General features: G+C 36.4%; 1 protein-coding gene across 2 annotated transcripts in view; it reads right to left on the bottom strand.

The window, feature by feature from the left end:
• Positions 1 to 3,009: 3,009 nt before the first annotated feature.
• Positions 3,010 to 18,848, bottom strand: part of SCAMP1 (secretory carrier membrane protein 1) — a 129,874-nt gene continuing 114,035 nt past the window's right edge. For both annotated transcript variants that reach the window (XM_033179947.1, XM_033179948.1), the window contains one exon: positions 3,010 to 6,538. In XM_033179947.1, coding sequence (XP_033035838.1) covers positions 6,374 to 6,538 — 165 coding nt within the window. In that variant the 3' untranslated portion in view covers positions 3,010 to 6,373. The remainder of the gene's footprint in view (positions 6,539 to 18,848) is intronic.

Raw genomic sequence — 18,848 nt, 5'->3', positions numbered from 1 at the left:
GTGAAGAAAGAGGCCTTTCTGTACATTGCTGATGGAGTTACATATGGATAAAACTTGTCTGGAGAGCAACTTGGCAATGCACATGAAAGGCGCTTTAAAAACTATACATGCCCTTTAACTCAGCAATCTGTACTAAAGAGAAAACAAAAGCTCGAGTCCCTACATTTAGCAACAATATATTCCTTGATAAATTATTTATAACTTTAAAACCCTGAAAATCAAAACCTAAAGGAATAAGACTTTATGATACATACATAGGATGGTAGCCATATAGCTATACTAAATGTTACAGAAATATATTCAGATATTAAAATCGTCAATATATATTTATATCATAACTGAAATAAGATAAACTGTTGTGTTAGTTAAGATCCTCCAGTTAAAAGTAATAAGAAACCAATTCAAGACAGCTGAGGGAGAAAAAGCGATAAGATTATGAGGATAATGGGATAAGGGTGAGCAGTAGGGCTCTGTAAAGGAAAAGGAAAGCCACTAGATCTTTTCTATGTCATTCATTTTACATCTCCTGTTATGTCTATTTCATTCTTCATTTTCATTGCAGACCAGCTTTCTTGGTGATTCCTTCCTCATGGCAGAAAATGGCTACCTCTTATGTTCCAATTCTGGAACAGTAGAGTTCCAGACATATCTATATTCAGAATAAAAAACTGATGAACCAGGAATGAGTCCACTATGGCCAGATGACATCCAGTACCAGTGTGGACTTTAAGGACCCAAAGAAATGGGGCTTTTGGGAACTAGGTAAGTATCCCTAAAGGATGTACAAGGATGTACGGGGTCATCTCATTTTTAATATTAGGAAGTTTTTTTCCTAGAAAAATTAATAGAAAGATATAAACCAGATTTTAATAGAAGTTATTCATGGATGTAAAATTATGAGAATTTTAGTTATTTCTTTTGCTTATATTTTCTATAATTTATACTGAAATGTACATTGATTTTATAAATTAAGTTAATTTAAAAAAGTAAACTATCAGGCCATTATGACATAAAGCTGAGTGAGGGGAAAATACGGTTTTTAAAAATCCATATTGCTTATATATCTTAACTCTACAAAATATATATGCATAGAAAAAGATTGGAAGACAATAAAATATTAGCAGAGGTACCCCAAGATGGCAGAATTAAAGATTTATTTTTATTTTCTCATTTATCACTTTCTGAATTTTTAATTGTTCTACAACACATATGTATTGCTTTTATACTAGAAAAAAAATGTGAGGGATGCATAGGCCCAGTGGGTTCAGTTTTTGTGCAGGAGACTAGAATACTGTAGACACCAAAGTGATCACCAGATAAAAGACACTGATTTTTGGTGTTTTCCCCCATCCCCAAAATACCTGAATATTACGACAAACTGCCAACAGTAACAACTACTACAACCATGATTTATCTTGAGAATCACTGGCATACAAAATATTAAAAGTTGTGGAGGAATTCTAGAATTACATTTAAGTAAGCACTGAAAATAACTAGAAATTAAAAATAAAACTTGTATGGTATTATTCTACAAACTGGAACTGCTTTAATGTATAGAAGATAATATTCAGAGTAATCTTATATTACTAGGTGGGTGATTGATTAACTATTTTCTGCTCCTTAATATTAGAAAAAAGATTAAGGCCGGGTGCGGTGGCTCAAGCCTGTAATCCCAGCACTTTGGGAGGCCGAGACGGGCGGATCACGAGGTCAGGAGATCGAGACCATCCTGGCTAATATGGTGAAACCCCGTCTCTACTAAAAATACAAAAACTAGCCGGGCGAGGTGGCGGGCGCCTGTAGTCCCAGCTACTTGGGAGGCTGAGGCAGGAGAATGGCGGAAACCCAGGAGGCGGAGCTTGCAGTGAGCTGAGATCTGGCCACTGCACTCCAGTCCGGGCGACAGAGCGAGACTCCGCCTCAAAAAAAAAAAAAAAAATACAAAAAATCAGCCGGGCGAGCTGGCGGGCGCCTGTAGTCCCAGCTACTCGGGAGGCTGAGGCAGGAGAATGGCGTGAAGCCGGGGGGCGGAGCTTGCAGTGAGCTGTGATCCGGCCACTGCACTCCAGCCTGGGAGACAGCGCGAGACTCTGCCTCAAAAAAAAAAAAAGAAAAAAGATTAAATGGCTTTTAGTGTTAGGACGGTTTCAGCTACACCATCAGCCATGTCAAGCCCAGAAAGATATGAACTGAAAAATAAATCAGGATTTGGACAAACACAAAGTTTAACACTCACTACATTGCCACATGACAGTTCCCATGTTCCCTTGCCATTTGAAACATGGCCAGTACTAATCAAAATTATATACATTAAATGTTTGTCTTACCCAAACCCCAAAGTTAAATTGTAAATATAAAACCCACGGGGGGGTGGGGGTGAGAAAACTGGAGAGCAGTCTTTTCCCTATTTTCCTACAACTTTCAAATAAGGGATATCTGCTTATATAAGATACATTAGTGGCAATACCTGGCTTAGAAAGTTTCTAGATTTATTTCTAGCTCTCTACATACTGTGATAAAGTCCTAAAGTTGAAAAATACCCACCAATATTACAGGCATGCTGCTTTATAAAATTTGCCCTAAAATTCTAGCCAAAATACTTCACTTTCTGTAATACTTAATATGTGAGATAAAACTTTTTAGCTCAATAAAAAAGTATTTAAAACAACTCATGTTTTAAACACATTATTGTACTCTAAATAAATGTATGCTATTGTACTTTAAAATGTATCAAAGTAAGGTGTTTTCTATTTTTTAACCATCCTCAATTTTTTAAAATTAACCAATCTTATTTCACCTCTAAAGGGCTTAATCACATGAAATGGACAAATTCCTCTGGACATTTTCCTTAAGGAAAAACTGAAAGGAGATATAGTGAAATGGTGTATGACAGCCATGGTAATTCTAAGGTATACATAAGCAGGAGGGAAAAATGCTCAAAAAATAACAAAATTCTGTATATAAACAGTCATGCTAAACACAGATTTGTACCAATAAGGGTACCGAATCAGATGTTAACAACAGTGTTTTCAGAAAAAGATACAGCAATGAGTAAAAAGCACTATTACAAATGATTTACAGAAACGACTAATTAACCTAACATAAATCCCCTTAAAATGCAAACCATACATTATCTTAACATGAATTACAGAATATTTTCCTAGTAAATTAGGTGTAAAAATCCAAACTCGCTTTTTAAAATACAACAACCAGAAAATAAAGAATACTGTTCCTTTTTTAACATGTATTTCTCAAAATAAGATTCACCATGAACATTATTTTAGATATTTTTACATCTTCTTTAGCTAACCAAATGAAAAATCCAATATACACAAATAGGTACTTTCATCAGTACATAAACAGCAATAGGTAGCGAAGTTAGAAATGAGAATACAATTGAATAAATACAATACTAGTACAGAGACACCCATTTTTAATCCACAATGAAATATCTGAGCCACGAATAGGTTTTCCATTTTGAATCTAACTTCTAGATGATCTGTATTTTGACCTTAAAGGGGCCAAACTATTTAATATGGATGAAACCCCACGTTCCACTACCTGTAAAGGTCTAATGCAACAGAAAAATGGTCATTTTTTGTTGCTCAGAGTTAAGTAGGTCTTTCATATTATTTTGTTTAGCACATGACAGACTTATACACATATTTTTTAAAAAATCAAACATGGAATTTCTATATACATCAAACCTTTAACAATGTCTGTCTCTGAATTGCTAGTGTTCAAAATTATACAAACAAACATCCAGTAAACAGCATTTTATTTTATGACACTGTGTTAATACAATAAATATACAAAACTTCTAACCCACTGAAACATGCAACGTTAGAGGGACACATGGAGGGCATTTCTGTAGAACCATGACAGTCACCATGATGGCAGCGCAATATTAGTTACTGACAAAATATACAAACATCTCTAGATAAATAATCCAAGTCCCAAATTACAAATCACTGAGTAATGATTTTCCAGTGTTCAAACTTTAGTTTGAAATAAAATCGCCATAATTTAATATTACAAACAAATATAACATGGATGACTACTACGTGAAGACCATTTATGACTATGATTTCATGACTGTGATTTTAGTATTAAATATAAAACACTAACAAATGCCAATCTTTTGCTGAGTGAAAATTTAACAATTTACTGATAGAGAAAAGTAAATATAAGAATTTAAAGCTCCTTTCATACGATCATACTATAAGCATTGCCATCATTTCAATGCACATGTATATTTTTAAAAAACAATTTTCTCTTTCAAACTTGTATTAAATAACTGGATTTTAAAACATTTTCCCCATCCACACCAAAAAAAGATGTGGGTTCTAATTATTCTTTGCTATTTAATAATGCTACCTTTGAGGATTTCTATGTAATATAAACATTCCAATTCTGAAGCAAAGTATTTCAGCATTTTTCAAAAGTTTCTAATATATCTTTTGTTTGTAGTGTGTAGAAAAAAATGGACTTGGGATATAAGTTAATGGTGAATATAGGTGCTCCTGCTGTATTTTGTGGTTAATGTTTTGAATGTATGCAAAATCTACACTCAATAAAGCACACTGATAAAAAAGATTTCCAATAACACTACAGGCTCTGAAAAACAAACTGGCTAAGTTGGTTGAGAATGTAGGTAGAAATTATCGCTGATTCGAAATATTTACAAAAACAGCTTTAAATTCATATGCTGAAGAGTAAAAGAAATGTCTTCCAAGTATACCTGATGTCAATAAGATCCCAAATAAATCAAATGTAAACACCATCTGGATGGATCTGTGTTACCTAGTAACACGCAGCACTGCTTCATGGATAGTGAGAACTTGGCATCCCACCTCTAGCATGAAACTTTTTCTGTAACTCCAGGTTTGGGGAGAATGAAAGCGATTTAACTATTTATGCCTATCTGATTTTTTAAAAAATAAGGATTTCCAGCCTCTAATATCACAATCCTTACTTAAAATCTAATTGAAAAATCACCATCTATCATTCTGCAATCTTAAATTAGCTAGACTTTCAAAACACAGTAGCATGACTTACAAATGTCTTTGAGTCACTTAATCAGTGTTAAAATTGATTCAAAGTTTGAACCCAAGAATACTATAAGAACGAAGTTCTGTGCTGCATAGTAACAATTTTAATGTGATTATCTTAATGCATTTAACTGTATTTATATTTTCTTGCTTGGTGCAAGTTAAATGCTTTTTTTCTATTGCTGGAAATTTTAGGTATATTCAGTCTGTCTCAAAAAGTGAAAGACAGGTGCATTTAGGGATTCAAGTACATGAAAAAATGCCAGGGTCTTTTTATGTTTAATGCCACTGGAGATTAAAAGCTAAAAGGAAAATCCCTTAAATACTGTACATTCTTTTTAGACAACAGTTAGGCTAGCCTTTAATACCTCTGTTAAAAATCACACACACACATCCCCCAAAAAGAGCTGCCAGACACAATCTTAGTTGTAACCACAGAATATACCAAAGTTTTCATATAGCAAAATGTTACTATATGACTACCGAAATTTTTTTTTAAAAGGAATTATTACCACTACTTTCTACTGCATTAACTACCTTCTCTTTTGGATAATGTACTGCGTATTATATTAAATCCTTATATTGCACCCCCAAACTTTTTATTTAAAAGAAACTCTTGCAGAAAACCATTTCTGTGATTCCATTAACCCCTGAATCCTACAACCATAAGCAGTACAGAAGCCAAAATACTAATTCTCTTAATATAAGAAATGTGGTGCCCATGCAAATCAGAGATTGTTATCAAAATATCAGCTACTCTAAAAAAAAAAAAGAAAAGAAAAAGATGACAAATACTACATTATCTACTACAAAATGCAAATAGGCTCTTCACTGGTAACTGAAACAGCTAAAAAGCAAGCCAAAATTTAAAATCCCTAAGTCTCTGCTGGCCTATTTCTTTCAATATAAATAGGGAAAAAGGAATGAAACATAGTTTACTTTTCCAATGCACAATCCTTATCTCTAAAGATTCTTGAAAGAACTACTGCAGTTAGTATTAAATGTGTTTTTAATCATAAGTACCATTATTAATTTTCAGTGGGTCACCACTGAAATAATTCACTGAACGTCATCCCCCAAAAAATATGGAGAATATTTATTTAGCATGTAATATTTTTTCTGCAAGGGACACTGAAATATTAAGAAACTATTAGGTAAAGTAATAAGACAAGGAAGTTTTCCTGGTTTTAGCCCATGCACAAGTGAACAGGAAATATCCATGCTGTCTGTACTCTGTGTTTTGAACATAAAAATATTTGTAGAATACCGTAACTGGAGAAAAAAGTACAGTCAAAAGGTAACAGTGTATTGTTTGAAGATTCTTAAATTTGGTTACCCTTGAAAGCATTCTGAGCTGCACTAGATGCTGCAGTTGAAGCTGCATTTGCAGCTGCGGTCTGGACAGTTTTGTTGGACATCACACCTGTTGCAAACTCTTGTTGGGCCTTCTCAAAACTCGCACCTGTTGTGCGATATAGTCCATGTACCTACAGAGGCACAAAAAAGTGGGAGAAGGTAAGTAGCAACCTACACATTCATTTCCAGCAGCTCTTAATCTCAACATTAATCAAACAAAAAAGACTAGATTGTAGTCATGCTTCCTAAGATCAAGAATATTAGCCACCAAACTGACACACAATAATTGTATTTAAACATTTTTCTTAAAACAGGTTTTCCTGGCCGGGCGCGGTGGCTCAAGCCTGTAATCCCAGCACTTTGGGAGGCCGAGACGGGCGGATCACGAGGTCAGGAGATCGACACCATCCTGGCTAACACGGTGAAACCCCGTCTCTATTAAAAAAAAAAACTAGCCGGGCGAGGTGGAGGGCGCCTGTAGTCCCAGCTACTCGGGAGGCTGAGGCAGGAGAATGGCGTAAACCCGGGAGGCGGAGCTTGCAGTGAGCTGAGATCTGGCCACTGCACTCCAGCCTGGGCGACAGAGCGAGACTCCGTCTCAACAAAAAAAAAAAAAAAAAAAAAAACAGGTTTTCCTTTTCTTTTCCAAGCTGAAGAGATAATTATGCTAATTCAAACCAAAAATAAAGAACTTCTTAGCTAACTGCAAAAAGTTGTATTTTCCTCTGCACCCAATTAGTCAAGTGAAATTATTACAGCATTACAATGAAATGGTATAAACATAGTAACAAGAAACAATACATTAATTTATGACCCCAAACTATTCAGAGAGAACATTACCTTATCTATATCCATTTTAGCTATATATACACCACAGGCCCTGTTATAATCAAATGAGATCATTTTCTCATTTAATGTACCAAGCACTACTTACGTCCTTCAACATATTGCTGCTATGCACTCTGTATATAATTTAACATTTTGTGTATGGTCAAGTAAGTACTAAAGAATGCACAAAGAAACACTTCTGGGAATTGTTTCTCCATACTGATTCATCGCTCAAATCTTGGGATTTATTTTCAGGAGTAGGGTTCAAAAATTTTCTATCAATATATGCTTTAAAAGCTGCATAATTAAACTATGAGTCCATCAATACGTAACAGCCACTTATTTTAACACAAATTTGAAGAAGGAAATAACAAACCAACATTTATTAATTATATGCCCACAAACTTCATACAGTGGGGAGAGAAAGATACTGGTAATTACACTGCACTGTGACTGGATCTAAATTAGAAGCCTGACTGAAATGCAATCAAAGCAGGCTTAGGGAAGGAGCCAATGCATCCAAGTCAGTCTTTTTTCCACACCTGGATAGGAATTGGTAACTGTGGAGTAAGAAAAAGGATAATGAGTCAAAGACTTTCAAAGCAAGCTTGTATTTGGGGAAGTAGTTTAAAGAAGAGAGAGAAAAGAGAGGATAGGCTGGTTTGGGGAGAAGGGCGAATGGAGAAGATAAGTTCCAAACATTTGTTCATTCGTTCCAGATGATAAGTTCTAAACATTTGTTCATTCATTCCAAGGCTATTGACAACCTACTCTAGGCCTGCCACAGCAGGCAGGCAAAGGTTTGATTTAAAACTTGGGAGAGGAATGGACTAAAGACATGGACTTGGAAACCAATGGCATATGTTATGGACTGAATGTTTGTGTCCCCCCCGCCCCAAATTCTTATGTTAAAATCCCAACCATCAATATGATGGTATTAGCAGGTGGGCCTTTTGGGGGGTGATTTTGCCATGAAGGTAAAGTTTTCATTAATGGAATAAATGCCCTTATAAACGAGATCCCAAGGCCCAGTGTGGTGGCACACACCTATGGTCCCAGACTTCCACTTTAATCTGGGCAATATACGTCTCTTAAAAAAAACTTTTTTTTTTTTTTTTTTTAAAAGAGATGCCAGAGAGCTCTCTAACAACCTTCCATCACATAAGGGCACAGAAACTGTCTATGAACCAGGAAGTTGGCCCCTGCCTCCGAGACACTGAATTTATCAGTGTCTTATCTTGGACTTTCCAGCCTCGAGAACTGTGAGAAATCATTATCTGTTGTTTAAGCTACCTAATCTATGGTATTTTTGTTATAGCAGCCCAAAGGGACTAAAACAACATATAAATGATAGCTGAAACCTTGGCACTTATGAAACTGTCTATGGAGAACCCAGAGTAGAAAGAGAATAAAATCAAGAACACAACCTAATTAATGCAGAAACAGAAAACCAAATATCACATGTTCTCACTTATAAGTGGGAGCTAAACACTGGGTACACATGGCCATAAAGATGGCAACGACAGACACTGGGGATATAAACACAGGAGAGGGTGGGAGGGTGAGAAGAGCTGAAAAACTACCAATTGGGTACTATGCTCACTACCTGGATGACAGGCTCAACTGTCCCCCAAACCTCAGCATCATATAATATACCCTTATAACAAACCTGCACATGTATCCCCTGAATCTGAAATAAAAATTGAAATTGTTTTAAAAAGACACTATTTAAGAGGCATCCACAAGAAGGAATGACTGGGAGAGGAATGGGAAGAACCAGATACAGATACTTCTTACTGATGCCAAGAGAAGAGAGCATGTTAACACATGAAAAGCTATCAAGAAAGCATGTTAATGCATGAAAATCTATCAGGGTACAAGATAAAAATAACCCAGACAGCCCTGAGTGCTTCTGCTATAGTGGTAAAAGCAAACGCCACATTACTACTGATCAAAGTGTCAAATGGTCAAGAATAAAAAGAGAGCACTGACAAATACATATACTGGTAAATCCGAAGATTCCTTTTTCCTAGTACCTTAGCACTATCATAAGTATAAAAGTAATTCTTTTTATTCCCTTTTAAAACCAAGTTTTCTATGGAAAATTAAAGATACAGATAAATCACTACTCCTATGTTCTAGACACTTACCTCACAGTGAGTACAAATGATTGGATCCTAGAAAACGAAGTGTATTATAGAAATCTTATCAACCTTCTTTACTTATTAGGCCCAATCAGAGCAATGCAATTACAGATTCACTTGTCTGTCTCTTCCCCTCTTCCCCCAACTTTGTGAGCATGTAATAAATAAATGTTAATTCTTATTTGCTTTATTATTTCCTTTTTCAAACTTGCACTAAACTGAGTGGCTGATACTATGTGTTCACGGCCTTCACAGTTTACTAAAATGTAATTCACAGTCCCACAGAACACAGAAGCAAAATAAAGGTAGGAATAGCCACATTTCTCAATAGTTTGTATCTATACAGACCCAGAGAGCCACCTAGAGGGAAAAGACCACATATATATATACAGTGCACAATGCTCAAATACTGGATCAAATCCATTATATCCATGTGAAAAGGGTGGATTCTTGATTTCAGGGCCCTGTGAAAGATAGGCTCATCATCAGGATCTTTAAAAGCTTATTACTTCCCTCCAGGGTTTCAGATGGTATCTACTGATAATTCACACTGCTGATATCAGGGAGAAGATTTTGACACCAAGTACTATAATTTTTTAAAAAATTACACAGCTTGGGAGTGGGAGGCAAGGGGAGGGATAGCATTAGGAGAAATACCTAATGCAGATGATGGGTTGATGGGTGCAGCAAACCACCATGGCACATGTATACCCACGTAACAAACCTGCATGTTCTGCACATGTATCCCAGAACTTAAAGTATCAAAAAAAAACAAAAAGATTTCAATTTTGATAAAATCCAATTTATCTTAAAAAAAAAAAAAAGTACCAGTTGATGGTTTGCTTAAATGGAGCACAATTATCACCAAGTTGCACAGCCTTTTTATCTGTACTGTCACTTTAGGAAATCTCACTCTGTATGTGACCTGAATGCATATTACCTAGTGGAAAATTCCATAAATGCAGAATAGTCTAGAGAATTAAAAAAAAAATTAAGCAACTTAAATACTATCTTTTCTACTTATGGGAACTGCATTACTCCTAAAATAATATTTAGTTCTAGGAAAATCACAGAAAAGGCACTAAATTTGGTTTCTACTAATTCCAGCTGGCTGGCCACCACTCAAAACTTCAAGTCTACTTCCCATAAAACAAGAATATCTGTTACCCTATGTGCTCCTCAGTTTTCCCAAAGATCAAATCGGAATGTATATAAATGAGTTACACTAACATAAATTAATTTTTAAGTATCTGCAGAAGTGTCACAGCCAAAATGTAGATGTGATTTCATCAAGGAGTCCTGCCTCCTTAATGCGGCTTCAGAGACAGTACACGCTGTGGTGGTGTATGACACAGAAAAACTATATCATATGGGAAGTAAAGAATAATGGCACTTTATTTAAATAATCCAAACATATGTCTTCATTAAAACATACAGAATACCATTTCAAGAAACTGTGCTTTTATTAAGATCCCTGTCAGGCCAAAATTATTTCAACTTTTATAAAAGCTGGGAAAATAAAAACAAATGAATTTTTTAAATATATATTTTTCAAATTCTTGTTTTGAGTTTTTAAAAAAGTATGGACCTCTAAGCCTAACAATTTCAGTTTGAAATTTCTGGAAACCCTCTACTAACCCTCCTGCCCACAGATGGGGCAGATATCCCTTCTGTAAGCCCTTGAATTGCCGCTCTAGTTTCACCATGTTGAAATCACGCACCCTTTAAGCACTCTCTCAAATAATGCTCTGTCCGCTCTTTTGTGCCTGAACTAGCCATGGCTTTCCCTATTGAGAGTACCTCCAATCCTTTGTACATCTGGGGAGGCATGTATGTACTTCTTCTTTTATAGGGTTTATGTCTATGTCATATTATATCCCACCTGCTTTTCCTTGCCTAAGGGCAACAACTAATTCTACTCATTGTTACACCCCCTAAAAGACATAGCTTAGTAATCTGCAGTAGAAGCCACTGAGTAATTATTTGTCTACCTGCTGGGGATTAAGTGTTCCAAAATTGTCCTCATTAATAATAATTTTTACCAAATAAGTGCAATATGGCTTAAGGAGACTATACCTGTGTTACAAAGTAAAATGCTTAGTTTGCAGTCACCTCAGAGGTTAAATGTTTTAAAAGTAGACATACTACTTCACACCTGCTAGGATGGCTGGAATGAGAAAAATGGAAAATCACAAGTGTTGGCAAGGATGTAGAAAAAGTGCTGGTGGGAATGTAAAATGATACAGTCCTTGCAGAAAAGAGTTTGGAGGTGCCTCAAAAAGCTAAACATAGAATTACTATAAGACTACATAGGAATTCCACACCTGGGTATATATGTACACAAGAGAGGTGAAAACAAAGACTCAAACAGACACCTGTACGTATACCAATGTTCACGGCAGCACTATTCACAATAGCCCAAAGGTGGGAAAATCTCAAGTGCCCATCAACAGATAAACACAATGTGGTATAAAGATACAATGGAGTATTATTCAGTCTTAAAAAAGAATGCACTTCTGATACATGCTGCAACATGGATGAACCTTGAAAACATTATGGTAATGAAATAAGCCAGGTACAGAAGGAAAATATTGTGTAACTCCATTTATATGAAATATCTAAAACAGGCAATTCATAGCAAATCAGAGGCTGCCAGAGGCTGAGAATAGGGAGGAATAAAATTATTGCTTAATGACTAGCGTTTCTGTTTGGGGTGATACAAAGTTCTGGAAATAGACGTTAGTGATGGTTGTGCAACACTGTGACTGTAATTGATGCCACTGAATTGTACACCTAAATATAATTAAAATGACAAAGTTTATGTTATACATATTTTGCCACAATTAAAACAAACACAATACACCAAAAGCCATTAAATTGTATACTTTAGGTTTTTTTTTTTCCAATTATTTTGTATTTTTTAGAGACAAGGTTTCACTCGGTTGCCCAGGCTGGAGTGTAGTGGTATGCAATCACAGCTCACTGCAGCCCCAAACTCCTGGGTTCAAGTGATCCTCCCACCTCAGTCTCTCCAACAGCTAGGACAACAAACTCACACCACTATGTCTGGATATGTTTTTTTTTTTTAATGTCTTGTAAGGGGTTGGAGGGTGGTCTCATTATGTTGCCCAGGCTGATCTCAAACTCCTCGGCCTCCTAAAGCTTCCCAAAGTGCTAGAATTACAGGTGTGAACCACCATGCATGGTCTAAACTGTATATTTTAAATGGGTGAATTGTATGCTAATTATATTTCAATAAAGCTGATAAAAAAATGCATATAAAGATGACTTAGATGAAAGTGCCGTGTTTACAGCATTATAAATACTCACCAATCTACCAAATCTACCAAATTTGAAGATGCCTAAGATAATAATAATTTAGTTACAGTAACCTAGATTTGGGATCTACTAAGTAGCTAGCTTAGTACTTATTGAAAAAGGTAACAAAATAAAAATTGGGGGTAAAGTTTTTTTTTAGGTGAATAAACTAAGAGTATCAACCGAGGACAGGATATAAACAATCTGCTCAAGAGTGCCATTTTTTTCTAGGAATTCAAAAGTACTACTCTATCTGTGTCCCTTAGAAGAAGGTGACAAGTAAATGGATGAGCATTTTAACAGACGATGTGAACCATCCAGAATTGATTCCTAATCAGCAAAGACGACAGTGCTGAATGGTTCTAACAGAGAAGTATTGCCTATATGAGACTACAGAAAAACAGCACAGTGGAATTACCAGCTTTCTATCCTAGGTCATAAATAAAGTTACAAAGTGGGAGAGACAAGGGGGAGAGGTGAACGATAGCAATGCTTTCAAAGAAAGTACAGATGATGATCCTTGAACGGGGCAGGTCCACTTATAATATGTGATTTTTTTCCCAAACAAACTCAGATAGAAAATACAGTATTCACGGGAGGTAAAACCCGAGTACACAGAAGCCTTTTTATATACATGGGTTCTGCAGGGTTGACTCTAAGACTTGAGTATGCATAGATTTGGTATATGGATGGGTGGGTTCTGAAACCAATCCCTGCATGCAGAGGGATAACTCTAAGAGTCACTTTTCACCTAAGAAAACTATCACTTTATATATAATAGGATATCTTCACAAAGCATTTACCATAAAACACCAACTAGTGAGACTTAATCACAGCGTTCTGTATCATAGACCCAATTCAACGCTCCCACAAAAACGAGTATCTGCAGAATAGATATTGTAGTAAATAAACAAAATTTGAAACACTTCAGAAAACTTGTCTTTTAAAGAGGTAAAATAACTTTTTTCTAAAATTCTTTCAAAATCCAAAAAATTCACTATTAAAAACTATTTAATGTGAACATGACAGTCTATGAACAAATTTCATGGAAGTGATAATCATGCAAAAAAACCAGGTCCCAAAAGGAATACAAATAATATATTATCTATTAATTACTTCCATATTAACTTATTCTAGCTCTTATACCAATTAACAAAAGGAAAAAATTTTGGATTTCCCTGATCCATAGTCTTCTGTGATGCATTCATTTACTGTTATTTGACACATTTATAACATCTCCCCGCTTAGCCCAAAACCATTACTCAATTCTTTCTAATAGTTCTAACAGAAAGAGGACCTTTTGAAAAAACACCATTTGGAAATAATCTGAGAGAAAACAAGAAATCCATTTGTGAAACGTCAGGACTAAACTAGACTCTTCTCCATGTAGATGTACAGGAGACATATATTCTTTCAATATTTGAAATGTGGAGTATAAAACGACACTGTGGGGGAAACCAACAGCACAATCTCATACTGGGCACTGCGGCACCAATGATGATCTACTTCAGTTATGCGAGACAACAGAAAGCCAACGAAATTACCAAAATCCTATTCACTTCAATTAGGATAAATATATAGGGCAGAGCACATTTACCTTAAGAGAAGAACAGCTTAATAAAACCCAACAATTCTATAGTCAAAACTGTGCATAGAGTACAGTTACAGGGCATTAACTGTTCTTGAAAAGCCTGACCCCTAGTGGTTATAAATACTGCTACATACCTGCAAAGGATTTTTTGTCATTAAACTGCCAGTTTTGATCAAGTGTGAAAGAGAAAATTAAAAAAGAAAAATTAGGTTTTTAAAATTGGATCTTAATTTCTATTACAGCAAGAGAAATGCCTATTAAAATATGAAAGCTGGTGCAAATTATATTTTAGCTTACATTATCCCTATTGTACTTCATAAAATCATACAGAAAATCAAATCATCTAAACTCCTTATTTCACAGATAAAGAACCTGAGACTCAGAGAAGTTTAGGAACTTGTGAACACATAGAAAGAGAAGTTCTGGTAACTTTTTTATGAGGTAAAAAACAACAACAACAACAAAATATCAGAGTATGCTGCATGATATCCATATCAATGCTTTTATTTTATTTGAGAAAGTCATGTTTCTTTTCAATGCCTGGCATATGAGCACTGTTCTATAACTTTTCCTTTGTGTGGTGGATCCTGAAAAACTGTATACCTGGAAAATGGAAAGGAAAAAAACTGCTGGTCAAAGAATTCAGAGCGTGCACAGGGTAGTCCATTATGGAACAGCTACAGAATAAACACTTCCTCCACACCCTGGCTCTAGTGATCATCTGTGCCACACATTCCCTAACCACGGCCAGTGCTGGTTTAAGTTCCCTTCATACTCCACCCACAGCAGAGTCTTAATTGTTGTGAGTATTCTCCTCAAGGCCCTCTTCTGACTCCACACACTTTCTAGGCTTCACTCACTTCAATAAGTCAACACTTTCCAGTCTAGAAATCCAGCCTAAAGCTCTTCCCTTGCTCCTGACTTGTATATACAAAAGCCTACTCAATATTTATATTTTAATGCACCACCAGTTAATTTAAACTCCCCAAATTCAACATCGATGTGGAAAACATCTTGATCCCCAAACCATTTTTCTTGTACTCTCTTCCTGAATGGTCCATCATCTAAAAACCTGGGTGTCATCCTTGGGTCTCACCTTGTCCCCTACTTCCAGGCCCAAGTTGGATTAATCGTTACCTGCTCATTTTCTCTTTACTACATTTTCTTCACATTTCCTTAGTTCAGGCCACCATCATTACTAATCAGCTTCCTAGCCTGTCTCCTAAGTGTTTCCAAGTACCACTGCTCGGCCCTACAAATCCCAAATGTATTTCGGAATAACGCTTCTAAAATTCAAATCTAATCAATTCAATTACTCTTCTTAAAACTCTTCTATGGCTCACTACCACTTTTTGGAGAAGATTTAAACTTCTTAACAAGACACTGTAGGATATAAGTATGCTTATGTGTTCAATTTCATCTTCCAATACCAACATCGTACAATTCTCCTAGCCCCAGCTCACACACCATGTTTTATCTCCCATCCATTCTGAGCTACATTTAATTCCCTGAATTTGCCATGTTATTTCCTACAACTAGATGTGAACGTGGTATCCCCACTCTCTGGTACCTCCTTATCCCTCTTATCCTCTTCCCTGTCCCTTATTCTTTTGCTTAGATAACTATAATGATGAGCAGCCATCATTATATCTCAGCTGAAGCAATACTTTAAAAGACCTCCAAAACTTGATTAGGTGTCCCTCTGCTCCCTATACTTACCTCTATCATGGCCATTAAATCACTGAATTGGGAGGCCTACCAATTTATTTCTCTTCCTCACCAACAGGTGATCTCTCTGAGCTCATGCACAGGTCAGTGCCTGGCACATAATATATGCTCAATAACAGCTGTTTAACAAATGAGTGAAAACTGCCACACACCACAAAACCCTCTACTATACTCTAAATGTATTACATTTCTAGTTCTATAAAACACCCTCAACGATACATGTGAAATAATAAAGGAATTCTCCAACACTGACTGTAATGGTCAGTGTTATGTGTTAATTTGGCTAGGCCATAGTCTCCACTTATTCAATCAAACACTAACCTAGGTGTTGTTGTGAAGGTATTTTGTAGATGTAATAGGCGTCTACCATCAGTTGACTTTAAGAAGTGTTCTAAATTATCTGGGTATGCCCCATCCAATCTGTTGAAAGGCCTTAAGAACAGAACTGGAGTTCCTCTGAGGAAAAAGAAATCCCACTTGTGGACTACAGTTTCAGCTTCTGCCTGAGAGTTCCGGCCTGCCCTCTTGATATCAGACTGACCTCACCAGCCAATTCCCTGCAATTAACCTCTTCATTCTTTCTGTTTCTGATAGCATGCTGACTTGATAAACGCATTTACTAAACAAAAGTAGACACTAAACCAGACCCCGAATATAAAATAATAAAGAGGTCAAGATTAGAAAGGAAAACTATTAACTGAGAAGGTCCTGTTCTATGTAGTTTACATTCACTGTTTCATTTAACCTTCACACCAACCCTATAAAAGTAGTTACTCTTTCCATTCCTTCTTTTATTCAACAAATATCTGAGTGCATATCACATGCTAATCACTGCATGTCACTGTCCCAGATGTGAGGAATACAACCTGAAAGCATAAAGAACAGGTCTCCACTCTCACGCAGCTTGGAGTACAGTTCAGGACACTAAACCTGAGTGGTTACAGAAGCCTGTCTCAGGTCACACAGCTGTAAGTGAAGTTGCCAAAATTTCAACCTGAGTTGTATGGTTCCAAAGCAAAACTCTTGCTCTTCTCATCTAATTCCAATGCTAAAGACTTGTTCACGCTGGGGGTGCTTAACAGGTAGGTACCCAGAATACATGCACCATAAGGCATATAAACTGGCTTCTGCCTAGGTCCCACAGTGAGCAATATAGACAGTTAAATTTCCCCAAGAAAACAGAGAATGACATGGTCCCTAAGATACAAGGCAACAAAAAACATTCTGGGAGACACAGCAAGATCAGAGCTGGGTCTTGAAAGAACACTAATAGGTCTTCAACTAGCCGAGAAGACGAATTAATGCATGGATTTAAAAACATCATATAAACAAAATCTGGAACAAAGGAATGTACATGATGTATCTGAAGAAACTGAGCAGTACAGTTTGACTAGGAAAAAAAGTGTTAATCACGGAGCTGTGAGATGTCACCACTAGCCCTTCTTCCCACCACCACTATAATGCCAACCTGGGATTCCTTGAGAGGACAAAATGGCATAATACTGGTAAAGTGTTCTGCGTAGGGCCCAGAGTATTGCTGAGCACAATAAAAGTGATGTCATCATTAGGTTATTAAGGCCCATTTGCTGGCTAAATTTATGGCATGTAGTGTGTTTTTACAACCTTAGCGATGCTGGTGTTTCTGAATGTAGCCCTTCTTCGCACTGCCACCAAAATCCCATTCCCAATCCCAGATCCACGTCAAAAACCTGCAGAGTGCCGATTTTTTGGGGTTTTTTTTAAGGTGAATATGGTAATTATATATTAAATGGACTGCGAGAAGGATGAGGGAATGTAAGTAACCTGTAAAAACAAATTTCTGGATTAGCTGAGGATGGAAATGGAAAAGAAGAGAAAGATGGAAAAGATACTAAAAAGGGATCTAAGAAAGTGAATTAAAAAGTAATGGAAGCAGCTGGGCATGGCGGCTCATGCCTATAATCCCAGTAGGTGGATCACGAGGTCAGCAGATCAAGACCATCCTGGCCAACATGGTGAAACCCTGTCTCAACTAAAAATACAAAAATTAGCTGGGCGTGGTGGCGCATGCCTGTAATTCCAGCTACTCAGGAGGCTGAGGCAGGAGAATTGCTTGAACCAGGGAGTTGGAGGTTGCAGTGAGCAGAGATCATGCCACTGCACTTCAGCCTGGTGACAGAGAAGACTCCATCTCAAAAAAAAAAAAATAGCTGAGTGTGGTGGTGCATGCCTGTAATCCCAGCTACTTGGGAGGCTGAGTCAGGAGAATCACTTGAACCTGGGAGGCAGAGGCTGCAGTGAGCCGAGATCACGCCATTGCACTCCAGCCTGGCGACACAGCAAGATTCTGTCTCAAAAAAAAAAAAAAAAAAAAAAGGTAATGAAAGCACTGACAGAAGCAATCACAGCACTGACAGAAATGTTCAATGGAATTACATAAAGTGCTTATTGCCATCTCATTCATAATAGGTATTCAATAAGTGTTTCTTCAAAAAAAAAGCTTAAGATAAAATCTGTATACTATGCAATTTACCCTTTAAAGTATACAATTCAATGATTTTTAGTATAGTCATAGAGTTGTGACTATAACATCTACACAACCTAATTTTAGAATACTTTCATTACCCCCACTACCCACCCCACCCATAAGCCACAGTCAAGCTGTAATATATTTTCTGTCTCTATATATTTGCCCGTTTTAGACATTTCATAATAACTGAATCTATACAATATATGGTATTAATAAACACTTCTTGAATATTAATCAGAACATTCAAAAGGAACATCTAGCACTAAGAAACTGAAGAGTTTATGATGCATTATTGTGAAAAGATGACATCAATCAACAACTGG

The sequence above is a fragment of the Trachypithecus francoisi genome, unplaced genomic scaffold, assembly GCF_009764315.1.
Source record: "Trachypithecus francoisi isolate TF-2019V2 unplaced genomic scaffold, Tfra_2.0 Lachesis_group2, whole genome shotgun sequence".
Lineage (NCBI taxonomy): Eukaryota > Metazoa > Chordata > Mammalia > Primates > Cercopithecidae > Trachypithecus > Trachypithecus francoisi.
This window is presented reverse-complemented; position numbering and strand designations above follow the sequence as displayed.